This window comes from Euprymna scolopes, chromosome 1, assembly GCF_053919585.1.
Source record: "Euprymna scolopes isolate OS-2025 chromosome 1, ASM5391958v1, whole genome shotgun sequence".
NCBI classification, from domain to species: Eukaryota; Metazoa; Mollusca; class Cephalopoda; order Sepiida; family Sepiolidae; genus Euprymna; species Euprymna scolopes.
In genome coordinates this window covers 144,109,777-144,127,139 of record NC_136482.1, presented here as the reverse complement: position 1 = coordinate 144,127,139, position 17,363 = coordinate 144,109,777, and the positions used below count along the sequence as shown (strand labels likewise).

Sequence of the window (17,363 nt, the reverse complement as noted above, 5' to 3'; positions counted from 1 at the left end):
AATTACAGACTTTACAAACTATATAATTGTAAAACAATGAATCTACAAAACATTCATATTTAAATTAGAATCAGTTAAATGCTGGAAAAATTAATAATTCTTTTAATTAAAATAATTGGATTCAGCATTAAATAACTAAGTAAAAGGTTGATAGGTGTTTTAGAGGTCAACTAACAACCTTTCTCACAGCGTGTATATAATGATTTATGTTATTAGTATGTGTGGTCTGGTTTACCAGCATCTTAGCGTACTATTATATACTATTATGCCACTATTTCATGTAAATGCATTTTACTATGACCTTTGAAATTCTCTTTTTTCTTTTTTTCTTGCTCATTTGTTTATTTTTACTTCAAGAGGATTCTATGAAGAATTGAAAGTACTCATCATACTTATGGAACATTGATTCATTTTTTATTTTCACACAAAAAAGATTATTAGAAAAAATTAAAAATAAAACGAGCCATAATCAAGCAGGGGGGTTGTTAATAGTTTGTTCTTACATCGTTTTCTCATTTTACCTACCAATTGTCGACTATTTTCAACTGTTTATGGAAACTTTTAAGTAGCATGTTGTATACTAACGACGAACTGATACAATTTGGCTTTGTTTAAAATTAAAATAAACCTTTTGTTGTCTTTCAAATTGCAATACATCACAAGGAAAACATTTGAGAAAAAATATACCCGGAAATACTAGCATTTTATCCCAGTGTTGCCCGGGTGTTTGGAGGTGTATGTTGAGCCAATAAAAAAAAAAAAAAAAACAGTGGTCAATTTTGTAACTTTGACCCCTATTATGACTCCTTAACATTTATTGTGTTGCGCTCAAATCAAGTTATTAAGTTAGATCCATGTCCAAGAAACCTATATCTAAAATTTCAAGTGTTAAGACCCAAAATTGTCGGAGGAGTTTGGTAGAGTTCTCAAAGGTCAAATCGTTGAACTTTGACCCCTTAACAGCCAAATTTCTGGCCGAAAACGGATTACAAATATTTTCCCAAATCTCAGTACCCTGTATATCAAATTTCAAGTCTGTAGACTTAAAATTGACAGTTATTGTGTAGGGAAATGTACGCACACGGACATGTTCACTTTTATAGATTAAACAAAAATATATACGGAAACAAACATAAATATATATGGAAACAACTTTGTGTTTACTGTAAACTTTTTATGCAAATATTATGCAAGTATAAATCATGTAGAATATCTGCATGAATATAACTACACGTAATAGTTAACTAAAGATGATCATCCCATAAGAAAAGCGAAAAAACTAATATGGAATTAATTAAAATGAATGTTTAAAAGAATATGCAAATTAGCTAGGTCTTTTGCTAGTGAATGCAATTCCACAACCCATATATAAGAAAATTGTATTTTCTTTTTAAATAAATAGAAAAGAGGGTTTTTAATATGAATATCAATACACACAAAAGAAAAACGAATTTATAGGAGTATAGATAGATTTAAAAACAAAAAAAATCTAATTAAATATTTATAAATATTAAAAGAATCGGAATCGGAAATTTAGAATGGAATCGGTAATTGGATCAGAATTGGGAAAAACTTTTGAATCGTCCCATCACTAATACATGCATACATACATACATTTAAGCAGAAAGGTGAGATTTATATATAGATTACCGATAATGGCTTCCAGGATTTGAAGTCCTTGTTTACAATTGCTGTTGCAGATGATTTTTATATTGTTGATTAGAATTTTGCATCCTTTGGATATAGTATGTTTTTTCAATCAACTGTTCAGTTGTGGCATAACCTATGTATGGACTAAAATTACTGTGTGGATAAGCATGTGAATTTAGATACAACATTTCTTTGGTGGAGGAATGATTTAGGGGGTTGGGTATTGGTGTTTCTCACATTTAAGTTGGATGTTTTAAGTTTAGTATATTATTTATTCAATTTATATAAACATATATATTATCTATTCGTGAATAGTTATTTTCATCTAAAAATATTGTCATTTTTAATCTTAAAATATTTTTTTTGTAAAATATCATTATTGACTTTTATTATGCAACTGCATATATATATATATATATATATATATACATATACAGTGATGATCATATTTATTGGCACGGTAAAATAAAAGTTAAATTTTGTCTAATAAATTCTAAAAAAGGGATTAAATTAAAGAAAATAACAAAGTATATTATGTATTTTAACTGGCCTTTCCGATGCAGCAATCGGATTTTAGAAAAAATAAATAACAAAGGAACAACAAACATAATTGCAAAAAACCCTTGTTCAAAATTATTGGCACGGCTTTGTTTTTCTTTTAGTATCAGTATAATATCAATCAATTTCCGGTTTACGTTCTTTCTGAACTTTTTTATAGCCATATTATGCTTGTTTAACGCTAATTCAGTGAATAATTTTTTTCAGATAATTTTTAGATAGCGATTTATTTAAACTATTATAAGTGACTAAATTATAATTTTCAATCGCCATGGTTAAAACTAAGGAACACAGCGAAGACGTCAGGAAGCTTGTTGTAGCATGCCATACCAATGGGGAGGGCTATGATAAGATTTCAAAGAAGCTAAACCTTCCCAAATCCACTGTTAGAGCCATAATAAACAAGTTCAAATCGCAAAGCCACGTTATGAGTTTAGAGGGTAGAGGGAGAAAAAGGATTCTTTCCCCAAGAGATGAACGGAAAATTGTTCGACAAGTAAAACAAAACCCAAGGATCTCTGTTGGGGAGATTGTTGATGAACAGAGCACCTCTGGAGTGAATGTATCTCGACATACAGTTGGTAGAGTTTTGAAGAGAGCTGGTTTAAAAGCATGTCGTCCGAGAAAGACTCCCTTATTGAAGCCTATGCACCTGAAAGCAAGGCTAGCCTTTGCAAAACGTCATATTGATAAAGATGTTGCATTCTGGAAACGTGTTCTATGGACTGACGAAACGAAAATAGAGTTATTTGGCCATAATAAAGTGTTTTATATTTACAGAAAATCTGGCGAAGCTTTCCTGCCTAAGAACACCATACCCACAGTGAAGCACGGTGGAGGCAGTTTGATGTTTTGGGGATCCTTTGCTGCCTCTGGACCAGGGCGACTTGTTAAAGTCACAGGTAGCATAAAAAAGGAAGATTATGTTAAAATATTGGATGAAAACCTGAAAGACTCTGCTAAAGAGCTCTCACTTGGTCGTCGTTGGTGGTTCATGCAAGATAATGACCCAAAGCATTCGGCTAAACTGACTAAGAAATGGCTTGAGGACAATCATATTAATGTTTTGGAGTGGCCATCACAAAGCCCAGACCTTAATCCAATTGAAAATTTATGGAGAACATTAAAATTGAGGGTAATGCAAAGGAAGCCTAAGAATCTTATTCAATTGGAGGATTATTGTCAGGAAGAGTGGGCTAAAATTACTACTGAAGAGTGCAACAACTTGGTTGTAAACTATGAAAAGCGACTGAGGAAGGTAATCAAGGCCAAAGGCTATACAATTGATTATTAAATAAATCGTGCCAATAATTTTGAACAAGGGTTTTTTGCAATTATGTTTGTTGTTCCTTTGTTATTTATTTTTTCTAAAATCCGATTGCTGCATCGGAAAGGCCAGTTAAAAATACATAATATACTTTGTTATTTTCTTTAATTTAATCCCTTTTTTAGAATTTATTAGACAAAATTTAACTTTTATTTTACCGTGCCAATAAATATGATCATCACTGTATATATATATATATATATATATATATATATATATATATACATATACAATTTAAAATTTTTGTATTATTGTAAAACTTTTCATAGTCATATTTAAGTTTTGTTGCCATTTACGTGATTTTAATGCATTTATTTTTCTCTCTATATTTTGCAGCTACTGCTTTACCTCTGTGAAACAATGGATCGTAACAAGACAACCATTCCACCTAATTTTTATGCAAGTCTTTCATTAAAGTCCTCACAGACTCTACGCTATGTGTTTTTCGGTACCTATGAGAAAACATTTCCAAAAGATCAGTCAAGTAAGTTTGATGATTTATAATGAAAATAAAATTTTTATGAGTAAAAAATATTTTTGTTTTTAGTCAATAAAAGAATTTGTATTAATCTTCTACATGAAATATAAACAATTTCCCTACTTCTCTTCATACTTTTGTGATTAATATTTTTTTTACTATAATTTACTATAGAAAAGATTCCTTTTATCTGATTTACAGCAAATGTTGTTCAAAAGCAAAGTTTTTATTATCAATCGATTTCATCAATTTTTATATTTAATCCTGGTCAATATTTTAGTTTTAAATTAGTCATGAATAATGAAAGACAGAGTTCTTATCCTCATTGTCAGAAGTCTTAATATTGCTAATTAAATTACCTATTACTAATTTAATAACAGACAATTTTTTTCAATATCCATGGTGAAGGAGGAAAGGAAGTCTTTTTTTTTATCCTATTTGCTTTCTTTCATTGCCTTTGCTTGACAGATTCATTTTAAAGCAAAATGGAGGGGAGGTCTAATTTATGTATTTAATAGCATCACCATTCGTATTTGCTCACTAGGTTAATCGATTACCACTTCATAATTAGAGACAGAAATTGAGAGATGAAACCTCAGTCAAGACCTAACTTTTGTACTCTGATTTTGTTCTCAAATTAACTCTGGCATTTCAAATTACAAGTTGTTTAGTTTGACTTTTATTTGCTTACGTTTATATAATTTGCAGAAATTAAGATCTTTAGTTTTTAATACTATTGCATACTGTTTCATAAATACTATCTACTTCAAATATATTCTAAAAACAGCAACAAGGTAGTCACCACTTATCAAGGCCCGGAAGCCTCTCGAGAATAAGGGTTATTGTGTGTACAGTATGTTAGTGTTAGAGATTTGATAAAGTGTCTTACTTAAGGAGGCGGTTCATCAGGAATTTGTTCACATTGGACTTGAAGATATCCAGGTTGTAGTCAGGTGGGAATCAGGCAACCGGAACAGAGTTCCACAGGTGTGCACTTCTAAGAAAGAAGCTTTGTTCATGGAATTTACGTTTTGATTTTGGCACAGATAAGGAGTGGGGAAAACTTTTGACAGTGGTTTCAGCTAGACGGGTGTTTATCGTGAAAGATTGGCAAGGGGGGACCAGAGATTGGAGTTCAGACGAGCAACTGCCATGGTAGTAACGATAAAACAAAAACAGGCTCGCAACGTCTCTCCTGTGTGAGAGAGGTTGCAGGGAAGAGAAAAGGGCATCACCCACTAGGCCACGAAGCCTATTTTGTACTCTGTCAAAGCAGGATAGACTGTTTTTAGCAGCTCCTTCCCAGATGTGGCAGCAGTACTCCATCCTTGGCGATTTTGGCAACTGACTTGATGTACGTATTCCATTTCAGGTCAGGGGTATAGGTCAAGCCCAGAAGCTTATAAAAACATGGAGCTTCCCCTAGACGAGAGCCACCCATATCAGTTGATGCTAGATGGGGATCAGAGCATTGATGATGTAAAGATAGGAGTTTGGTTTTAAATGCATTTAAAGTAACCAGCCACCTCCTCCCCTGCTATACCACACGCTCAAGATCAGAGGAGAGAGAATCTGAGAGAACTTTGTCATTTACGGCCTTTGATGTGTTGCCATAGATGTTTGTGTCATCAGCATAGATGTCAACGAATGATTTAAGTATGTGTTTTGGGAGATCATTGATGTATATCAAGAAGAGAGTTGGGCCTAGGATGGACCCCTGAGGGACTCCAACATTAATATTGATGGCCTCTGATTTCTGCCCATCAACTACTACTCTTATGAGCCTATCAGAGAGAAATGATTTTATGATCGAGAAAACATTTCCAGTTATACCGTAGCTGGAAATCTTGTGAAGTAGGCCCTTATGCCATATCTTATCGAAGGCCTTTGATATGTCAAGAGCAATTGCCCTAGAGAGGAAGCCTTTGTCAAGAGATTCGCTAATCCTATGAGATATAACAGTTAGCACATCTGCTGTAGATCTAGCAGAACGGAAACCATATTGCCTGTCACTAAGAAGATTATTTTTTGCTGAGGTGGTTGACTATTTCTTTATTTAATATGGATTCCAGCAGCTTACTCATGACACACAGGAGACTTATTGGTCTGTACTGAGAGGGAGAGGACTTATTACCTGAGTTCTTAAATACAGGGCATACTGATGAGGTTTTCCAGGGTGTTGGGAAGCACTTCTCTTTAAGGCAATGCTTAAACAGTTTTGTAAGTATGGGGGCAAGCTCTAGTTGAAGCTTTTTCAGCACAATTATTTGAATGCCATTGGGGCCAGTTGTTTTACTGGAATCAAGGTTCGTGATTAGCTTGGCGACCTCACGTACAGATATTTGTATGTTGCAGAGTGTGTTGTCCGTTATAGGAGGAAATACGGGGAATTGATGGCCTTTGTCGCATAGGGTAGAATTAGCTGCAAAGTTCTTGACAAATAGTTTGGCCTTGTCTGATGCTGACGAGATGACCTCAGGTCCATTGATGATGGTTGGGATAGAACGCACGCTTCTGTTCAGGATCCTGTTTGCTATTTGCCAAAACTGGCTGCTCAGTTACTTTGGATTTAACGGACTGAGCATATAGCTCTCTTGCATTTTTTATCATTCTTTTACAGTGGTTGCTGGCAGTCCTGAAAGCAGCTTTAGTCTCAGTGCATCTATTACGTTGGTAGCTATGGAAAAAGTGATTTCTGTGCGCGATGGCAGCAGCATATTCTGGGGAAAACCATGGCTGGCTATTAGGTTTTTGTTGGAATTTTTTGGATGGTATGAATCAGTCTATGCCTACAATTAGCCATTCGGTCAGGTCTAATACTATGGAGGACACATCATTTTTAAACATGGAATGCAATAGTAGATCGGATATAAGTGTACGGAAGCTATCCCAGTCAGTGGTAGAGTATCGATATACAGTACGGTGGAGAGATACATCTCCAGACTTATTGCATTTCGTTTTTATCTTAACTGATACAACCGCATGGTTGGAAGAGTCCCAGAGGAGACAGAACGGAACTTGAACATAGCTCAGGGGAAGTTGTGAGAAAAAGGTCTAGAAGGCTAGCATACTGACCAGAAGTATCGGGCACTTGGGTGGGTTCGTGGACAATCTGGGTGAGGTCATAGGCAATGGCAAAATCATGACAGAACCTCCCCTCATCATCTGCCTTGTTAGAGTGGGTCAGCCATTCTGCATTGTGGACATTGAAGTCACCACAAATGTGGATGTTAGCTGAAGGGTGAGCAGACAGGATGTGGTCAATTTTTTTCAGATATTCTCTTAAGGATAGTAACTCCGCTGTTGTGGGTGTGATAGAGAGCGAATATAAATGCAGTGGTGTAAGCAAGCGCAACCAGGAAACACATATAAGGTAAATTAGGGTCTTCTCTGGAGATATCCCTACCACACGGAAATCCATCTTTAATGAAGGCACATATTCCATGTCCATGGCGATCTTGGGGGTCAGATTTAGATGTTAAGTTAGAGTATCCTTTAATTATGAATTCGTCAAGGGAAGCGGTAGGCTTAATGCCAGTTTCACTTAGGAAGAATATGTCTAGTTTTGTCTCCTGTAATTGGGTTTCAGCCTCTGGAAGGTTGGAACAGAGACCCCTGAGAAGGAGACATGGTAGTAGGAGTCTACGTTGGAGGATGGGGTTCTAGGTTTACGCGTGTTATTTTTCTGGAGGTATTTCATGTTGAGGATTGGGATTTGTGGAACAGGTCGACAGACTTGGTTAGAGCAGGGCAGAGAGGGAAGGTAAGAGAGAAAAGGAGAGGAAGATTGTTTTTGTAGCCATGATAAGGTAAAGCCGTAACAATTACCCACTAGTATGGCATCGAGAGGCCCCACTCGAAACTACTGCATGGTTCCAGAGTCCATTCACCAAATGGCAATACAGCAGCCCCAGTATTTTGCACCTCTTGATAGGACGGCCTTCTTCGTGGTTAATCCAAGATTCGGGTCCCTGACTATCAGTCGGATAACGTCAGGCCAGATGAAACGTTTACTTCCAGCACCCTTACTAGTGACATGGCCACAAGGATAGACATAGGAACAGAAAATTTCCGGCATCTCAGGCTACTGTTCACGAAGTACTGTCGTCCTGGAGAGCAGTTTTTTCTTCATCCTTTGTCAGAAACATCATGCATTGGTAATAAGGACTGAGCGACAAATAAGAGGAAGCGAGAGTAACGAGAACTGCCGATAATGCATCCACAATCTGTTGTCTACTCTCCATTAAAAAAAAAAACAGGGGGAGGGGAGTAAGGACTTATTAATATTTACTTAGTATAAATTCCGTCGCTTTAATTTGAAATTTAAGATATTTGAAGATAAATTCCCCTCCCTTAATTACGAATGAAAAAATGGAATAGATATAGGTTACTGTAATTTCCATTTAAGAGTGTTCATCTTTTCTTCTTCCCAAGAGACACTTCAAACAAAGAAATTATGACAATTTAGCACTGAAATAATTTTAAAGATACCGGTCCGGAGTTTCCACGTGTTCAGATATTCATTAAACTGATTTCTTCTTTGCCAAAAAGGCATCTCTATCACGTTGGAAAGTTTTTTCACTCACTGATAATTGTCATTCGAGTTTCGCTACTATGGCAGAAATGGTGGAGAATAGGTTATGGAGGGAGGGATCTTTTCGTTTATATTTATAGAGAGAATAAAGCATTAATCCTAAAACATTTTTTTTTCTTGGGGGAGGGAGGGAATATTCTAGACATTTTGCATTTAACTTCAGATTGAAATAAAATGTATTAGACAAAATTAATTCAAATAAAGAGTATAATAATGTCAATTTAGCATTGAAATAATTTTAAAGATACCGGTCTGGAGTTTCCACGTGTTCAGATATTCATTAAACTGATTTCTTCTTTGCCAAAAAGGCATTTCTATCACGTTGGAAAGTTTTTCACTCATTGACACTTGTCATTCGAGTTTCGCTACTATGGCAGAAATGGTGGAGAATGGGTTATGGTGGGAGGGATCTTTACATTTATATTTATAGAGAGAGTAAAGCATTAATCCTAAAAAAAAATTTTTTCTCGGGGGGGGGGGGATAATTCTAGACATTTTGCATTTAACTTCAGATTGAAATAAAATGTATTAGACAAAATTAATTCAAATAAACTATATTCTGAAGAAAGAAAAACCCTGGTTGATGGTCTTTTTATCATAGCATTTTGAATATTATATTATATGCATTAAAAAATTTGAACAAGTTTTATGTAATCAAAATAAATATTGTTTTCATATTGAACTTGTTCAACTTGTATGTGGTTATTTATTTTTTTAGCAGAAAATTTTGTGTTTTTATTTATTTTTTTTAATGATATGAATGTTTTCTTTGTTCTTTTTTTTAAGAAAATAGTTATAGAATTCTATTCATAATTAAAAATGTTCATTTTGAAATATGCTTACGCTTTTATAGTATATATTATAGAAGTTTGAACATTCTATATCACCAATAAACTTTGCTTTTATATTTTTATATTGTTTTAACAGAAAAAGAATTTATGGTTAATGAAGAAAGTGAAGTGATCCTTTGTCTTTCCTGTTTGTCAGCCATGGTTCATCTGTCACTGGTTGCTTCACCTACCGACCAGAGTAAAAGTGAGGTTAGTAAGCATTTGATCATTTGTCTCTCTCTCTCTCTCTCTCTCTCTCTCTCTCTCTCTCTCTCTCTCTCTCTCTCTCTCTCTCAGAGGTTTAAGCAAAATTCAAAGATAAAATGCAAAGTAAATCATAAGGTTCAGTTGATATATGCTATTAACAAAATGCAATAAAGACACCAGATGCATCTGATTAATACATGAAACAAAGATCAATAAAAAGCATAAGGTGCATTTAATAAATACAATAAAATACAATATGTTGCATCTGATGAACACTTGCAACAAAATGCAATAAAAAGCATAAAGTACATCAGAAATAAAAACATAATACTAAACATCAAATAATACCAGATTTGACTTTGGTAATTATTAAAGGTTAAAATTTATAGACATATTCTGACTCTTTCAGTCAAACCCCTCACCTCCATTCTCTTGTTAAAGTGATCGACTGGTGATTAAGTGCAGAAGGTCAAAAATAGAAACCTGTAACTGATAACTGAACCCTTAAAGCTAAACACCCTTTGACATGTTTGGATATCAAATGGATGAAGAATGACTTCTTGACTAACGTTTGTTGTTTTCTTTCTTTTTTTTTTAATGAGAGAGAAATCAGTTCTGAAACAAGCAGCATACAGGCAGCTTGTTTCCGGGTTGGCTGTAATTATTCGGAACTTTTAGTTTGATTTTCGTGAATGTTTATTGGGATTAACATGAATGTGCAGTTTAAAATAATCATAACAGTGAATTACATTAAAATTCCAAACCTTTGTCAAATGTATTTGTAAAGTTATGTAGAAAAAATATCACACATTTGAAAAGGAGTTTTAATCAATTGTAAAATTATCTCCCTTTAAAAAATGAAGATGTAAGTAGACGTTTTATGATTCACCTTTTTGTATTAATCACATTTTTCATGCTTATATCAGTTGGCATTGGAGCTAGCAGAACTGATGGTATCAGAGGAAAACCAGGAAATCACAGACCATTTCTTCCAAATGATTACATCCTCTGAAGCTTGCAGTAATGTCTTAAGTGTAAGTCTACTTCATACAGTCAAAGTAACATTGTTAGTCTTTTTTATTTTTTTTTTTACTTAATTTTATTTTGATATTAAACTTTTTAATTTTTTCATCCATCTATCCGTAAAAAGAATTGACTCGACACTTTGGTAATTATGAACACAATTATCAAAAAGTCCCTGAAAAACTAAAAATGATTGAAAGATTCTGTTTTCACCTCAAAAATAATCCATGTCCATTTACTATATAAGTTGACATCAGGCTAATTATTTGTAATTTGCTGTTTATTTTTTACGTATAACACATCACTCAATAAATACCAGACTTAACTAATCAAACAACAGCTTTTAGGTAAAATTCAACTTTATTCATCAACATTGCCCCCTTTTAGAGGGGACAATGATTCCAACGCTTCTCTGACAATTCAGTGCTTCGTCATTAGCCTCAAAATCTGCCTTAATTTCCAATATTACTTTTTCATTGGAGCCAAATCTGTTTTCTTGGAGCCTTCTTTTGAGATCTGCAAACAATCTGTAGTTACTGAACCCAGACCTGGAGAATTGGGTGAATATGACCACAAATCGAAGTGCAATTGATGTAGTTTTGCCATTGTTGCAATCATTCTCTTGGCGAAAGAGAACTTTTTCTTCATTTGTGAACATTATTTGTCATTATTTTCCTTCAAATGAACCAATGATATATAATATTTGCTATTGGCAGTTCTTTCCTTCCTCAATTTAATCAATGAACCAAATTCCTTGCATATCTTATATATATGCCGATGTTTGCATTTTGGGGTGGATTTTGCCTGCTGTTGTCCACTCAGCTGCTGATTTAATTCCAGAGTGAAACAGTGAATCGATGTTTCTTGCAATGTTGCACATTGATGCAAAAACTTTTTTATTGTGTTGAAGCAGATGCAAACATGACATCAACTTTGAACACTGCTTTCTCATTAACAAAGTACTTCTTTTAAACTCCTCGGCCTAACATTTACAGGGAACATGAACTGGAATAGATGCATTGAGAGCATTACTAAGGCTGCTGCAGAGAAGGTGGGCTCTCTCTACCGTGCTAGAAAACTACTTATGCCTGAAAGTATTCTGTACCTCTATAAGGCCACTATTCGCCTAGGTATGGAGTACTGTTTTCACATTTGGGCTGGTGCATCTGCTACTTGTCTCTCCCTCCTGGATAGGGTTCAAAAGAGAATCCCAACATAATAGGTCCTGAGCTGTCATCTAGACTTCAGCCTCTGTCGCATCGAGGAAATGTTACATCCTTCTGCCTGTTCTACAAGTACTTTAATGGTGAATGCTCTGATGAACTAAAAGCACTTGTACCCCCTCGACGTGAATGCCCCTGACACACCCGACAAGCAGCTAAATCCCACTTTTTCACAGTAGAGATCCCTAGGTGTAAGAAAGCCTTCTACCCCAATAGTTTCTTCTCCAGAACTGACAGACTTTGGAACTTCCCTTCCAGGATTCTGCTTTCCCACCTGTACTGAAATGCAGAAGTTCAAGTGTAATGTGAACAGACATCTTGCTAATCATCTCCCTTCATAATACCCCTGCAACTTATGTCCCTGATAGTAGGCCCTACTTCAAAGTGGCACTGTGCCTTGTTTGGGGTGAAAATTGAATAAAAAAAAATGTTCATGCAAAATGCTGAATACACTGCCTTCTGATATCTTCAACTTTTCTGCTTTCTTACACAACTTCAATTTATGATTGGCCAAAACAAATTTTTAGAACTTCTTTTACGTTTAATGGAACAATTGCTGAATTTGGATAACTTGAGTATTCAACATTTGTGTTTATACGACCACATTTTAAGTCGGCATACTATCTCACCATTGCTTCCAATGGAGCAGAGTAACACTTATCATGCAAATGTTTTGCTTGAATAGTATTTTCTTCTATCAGAAAGTAATGCTTTATCAACAAATGCAATTCAGATTTTTCCATTGTTTTTTAAAATTTGCGGGTTTGCATTACAATCCACAGAGGTATGAAAAAGTTGTCAAAAAAAAAAACAAATTTATTACAAATAAATGTTATTAAAGGCAAGATAAGTTACTTTTCTCCCTAACTAGATAAGTTTTTAGTGTTTTTATATAATGTAAAATGTTTATTCAGTTTGAAAAACAAGTAATATTGAGTGCTACCTGAGAACAAGAAAAAATGTTTGCGATATGCCTTTACATCTTTGAAGTCTCGGTAATTACTTCAAAATAAGAAATAAAACATGCTGATAGAAACCCAGCCATTTATGTAACATTTATTGGGTGGGTTTCTACCACCCTTTTTTTTATTTCTTACTTTGAAGTCATTAATTAAACTTCAAAGACATTGCATTGATAATTTCGTAATGAAAACCTTAAAGTATTACACAAAACTGAATCTAGTGGTAATATCTCAAGTTGGGAATTTTGCAGGATGGTGAGTCACCCTTTCATTCTCATTACTCATGCATCCATTGGATTCCAGTCCTTGTACCTATAAGGGCCTTATCTATGAGTGAAATAAAAACCTACACAATAATGAAGTAGTCTAGAGACCAAAGATACACAAACTATATAAGGTTCAGCATAAAAGGACCAAATAACAGTTAATGTTTTTTTTTTATTTTTTTTTTTTTATTTATTTTTTAATTTTTTATTACATTTTCACCCCAAACAAGGCAAATTGCCACTTTGGTGTAGGGGGCTACTATTAGGGGCAACAACTACTGGGGTACTATGTAGGGATTTGGCCAGCAAGATGTCGGTTCACGTTACACTTGAACTTCTGCACGTCAGTACTGTTGGGGAAGCAGGGACCTGGAATGGAATTCCAGAGTCTAGTGGTTCTGGGGAAGAAACTATTGGAGTAAAAAGATCTTTTACATCTAGAGATCTCTACAGTGTGGGGGTGGGATTTAGTAGCCTGTTGGGTTTGTCGAGGGTGCTCACGTCGTGGGGGCACAAGTGATTGCAGTTCGTCAGAGCATTCACCACTAAAATACTTGTAGAAAAGGCAGAGGGATGCAACATTTCGTCGATGGGACAGAGGCTGAAGCTTAGATACCAGTTCACGGCCTATCAGGTTTGCGACTCTCTTTTGAACCTTGTCAAGGGGCGAGAGACTAGCAGCAGATGCATCAGCCCAGATGTGGCAGCAATACTCCATACATGGGCGAATGGTGGCCTTATAGAGGTACAGGATACTTTCGGGTGTTAGTAGTTTTCTAGCACGGTAGAGAGAGCCCACCTTTCTTGCAGTGGCCCTGGCAATGCCTTCAATGTAATTGTTCCAACTCATGTTTCCTGTGAACGTTAGGCCAAGGAGTTTGAAAGATGGACTCTCAGATAAAGAGTCGTTGGCCATTGCTATGGGTGGTAACGAGGGTTTCTTGTAATTATTGAATGAAACTAGTTTAGTCTTGGCAGCATTGAACGCGACCAACCACTTTTGTCCCCATTCCACTACAGATTGGAGGTCTTCCTCTAGTGTTTCTAATGTACTGTAAAAATCAAGAACATATCAAATAGATCTTTTACTCACCCATACCTGCCTGTTGTATGAACTAAATATAAATGATATCTGCATTTGCTAATTGCTGAAACAAAGATATGCATCCAAATTTTAAATGTTTTCTTTTTTCTCTTTCCATTAGGTGCTCTATTCTTGTTATCAAGTGTCTCCTGCTCTGTGTACTTATACCGCTTCGAGAGACAGTTTTCTCAGATCTTTAATATCAGTGCTTGTTGAAGAGGTCAGTGCTTTTCTTTCGTATTTCATTAAAACACTGTGATTTTTTTCTTTTGTTTTGGCGGGAGGGAAGGGAGGGGGTCCCTCGACACAAGGCATGACGCCACTTGATGTAAAGAACTAAAAAAAAAACAAAAAAAATTGCCAATGGTTATTGTTTGATGGAATAGATTCTGGTCCAGAAAGCACCAATTCTTCCCTCTTTGTCAGAAACATCACTCCTGGAATGTGAGGACTAAAGGACAAAATAAGGGAAGTGAGAGTTAAACAGACGCTGAAAATAAACCCAAGATTCATTTTCTTAGTACTAGTCCATAACTCACCTCCCTCAAGAACAAAACAAAAATAAAATGTTTATGATGTACTTACTCGGGATGGTAAACAAAGTATTGTACACGAAAAATCACATAAATGGATAAAGTAGTTTTATTTTTATAAAGAAACGTGTTTGTGTCGTGTCAGTAATATCAATTAAAGTAATGAAAGTGTTCAGATGTAAAGCATATAAACAATCACGTTGCGACTGTTAGGCCAAATCTTAGTTCAGACGGCTGATTTTTATGACGGCCATTTTAAAAGTAATGCCTCCTATTTTTTCTGCTCGAATAGATCAGAGGAGTTTGCAAAGTGCATTGTTATGATGACTGAACTTATGCATTCATGACTTGAAATGTTTAATTTCTCTATTGCAGATATTGACAGTGTGAGACTAAGAAATACTCCCTCTCATGGACATGCTCAGAAGCAGAGAAGTTTCATTGAATTCCTGACAAAAGTGCACTGAGATTGTCACTCGTTTTAATAGTACCACTCCTGTCTTCATAGCTCTTCAACTTTTTTGAATTAAAAAAATAGGAGTCTTTACTTTTGGAATGATGCTCATAGAATGCTGATCAAGAGAAAGTGAGATTATGAAGTGTGTGCACACAATATGGAATTTAACATTGAAGGATGAAGTGATTTTAATTCTCTTGTTAATAAACCTTTCTGAGCTTATTACTGAAGCACACTCTATCAGGCCTACAAATAGCTAGAACGTAAGTTCAAGCTGCATAGAAGTAGTAAATCATGGTTCTAATTAAAATAACGTTTGTGTTTATTTCAGGTTAAAGTTCCAGACATGCATGTGAACATGGTTATAGAAATCACTATCCATGTATTAAGTACAATTGTGATTCAGCTGGAAGAACTTCCTGTTATGTAAGTATACCACTAAAAAAAAAAGAAGTTTTACTGAAACTTTTTATGCAGTAATGTTGTCATTCTGAAAACCTAAAGATTTTTTTTTAACTTATGTAAAAAGAAAATGATGTGGTTAACTGAGAACTAGTGAAAAAAGCGGAGAGAAATGAGTTACATATATTATTCATGAGAAAGGAGGTCGGCTGAAAAAATAAAAGAATTTGCTGTGATCTCAGGTGATTTTTATAGCTTTAATGCAGAAAATATATTGGAATTATGGAATATGTTCATCTCATAAAATGAAATGCTGACTACATAATTACATTAAAAAATTTTTGGCGGCATTTCTTATGTCAAAACTTCAGTCTGGTGAAAGATGACGATGGTTCAATGAAAACAGTAATTTAAGAAAGTAAGTTTTTTCCTGCTTTGATGTTTCTACTTTTAATTAATTTTATCAGCAGCAAAGATGTTCGTTTAATTAATTTTATTTTTAGTCATATTCAATTTTAAATTTAATTGACTTTTTTAATAAATTGTCGTTTTCCAAAACAAATATGCAGACATCAGGAAGTTTCATTCGGATGTCCTGTGGTTTTGCAAGCCAAGAGTAGGCTCAATACATTTCACATTCTGTCAGTATCAAAAGATCATTATAAAAAGATGTTTGTCAATACAATAGAACTGATAACAGAATCTTAAAATTCTGAGAACCAACTTTAGTGATTATACTGGTGTGAGAATGTAGTCTTGGTTTATTAATTTTTTGTCAGCTCTTTTGCAGGGTTCTATGAACAAATTTATCATTAGTTGACCTTTGACAACTAAATATTTTTGTTTGCAAGCCAAGTAGTAAAGTTATTAGCTAAACCCATATGATTTTTGGAATATGACATCTTTGTTCCATGGAAACTACGTACATCAATAAAAATTTTTTTTTTGCATTTTTTATTTTTGAATAAGTGTAATTCTGAACATGCACAGAATTTTATGTTGAGACTTGAACGTATAAACGTTCAAATTTCTTCAGATTTTTTTTAATGGCCTTTGTTAAATAAAAAGAGCATATTGTTCAATTTAACTTTTAGTATTTAAATAATTTGACTTTGCATGTTTTATTTAAACAAAAAAGTAAAGATTGAAAAAAACATTTTTCACTTCGTGATGAGTTTTGGTAAATTGTTAGTGAAAAAAAAAAACACAATCACCAAAAGATAAGCGTTTTATTATTTCTAATCACCACTTGGAAAAATTATTCACAAATGCAACTATTTCATTCATAATGTAAAGCCCTGAGAATATCCTACTTTAACATATACACTAGTTTTGCTAGATTGCTATGACTTTGCAAAGTTTGATACGTGAAAAACTTGAAGTCAAAGTTTTAAATAATAAACATTTCATCCATGTTTTTTTGGCTCAAAGTGGCGATGTGTACCAACTAAACATTCATCTTTCAAAAGTTGACTTTTACGGGTATTCTAGCCTGTTTTGGACAAATATCGCTTTTAATATTGTTGATGATAAGTAGTTTTTAAGATATTAAAACCTTTATTCTGTAAGGGCTTTCAGTGGCTGCCATTTGTTTTTGCTGCAGACAATACAAAATGAACAAAAAAAAAATTTTTATCAAACATTCTTTGAGTATTTAATAATTTTTTTATTCATTAATTTTACGTCCCTTCCAAGATTTTCGATTTAATTGTAACTTAATTAAAGGATACTCTAACTTAAAATCTAAATCTGACCCCCAAGATCGCCAT

The 17,363-nt window shown here is 34.4% G+C and overlaps 1 protein-coding gene across 2 annotated transcripts in view; it reads left to right on the top strand.

Annotated features, from left to right (window-relative positions):
- The window catches only part of LOC145276014 (serine/threonine-protein kinase 36-like), a 122,154-nt gene that overhangs the window by 43,176 nt on the left and 61,615 nt on the right, over positions 1-17,363 (top strand). For both annotated transcript variants that reach the window (XM_080127670.1, XM_080127666.1), the window contains 5 exons: positions 3,872-4,019; positions 9,535-9,647; positions 10,571-10,678; positions 14,324-14,422; positions 15,524-15,618. In XM_080127670.1, the coding sequence (XP_079983796.1) occupies positions 3,872-4,019; positions 9,535-9,647; positions 10,571-10,678; positions 14,324-14,422; positions 15,524-15,618 (563 nt within the window). The remainder of the gene's footprint in view (positions 1-3,871; positions 4,020-9,534; positions 9,648-10,570; positions 10,679-14,323; positions 14,423-15,523; positions 15,619-17,363) is intronic.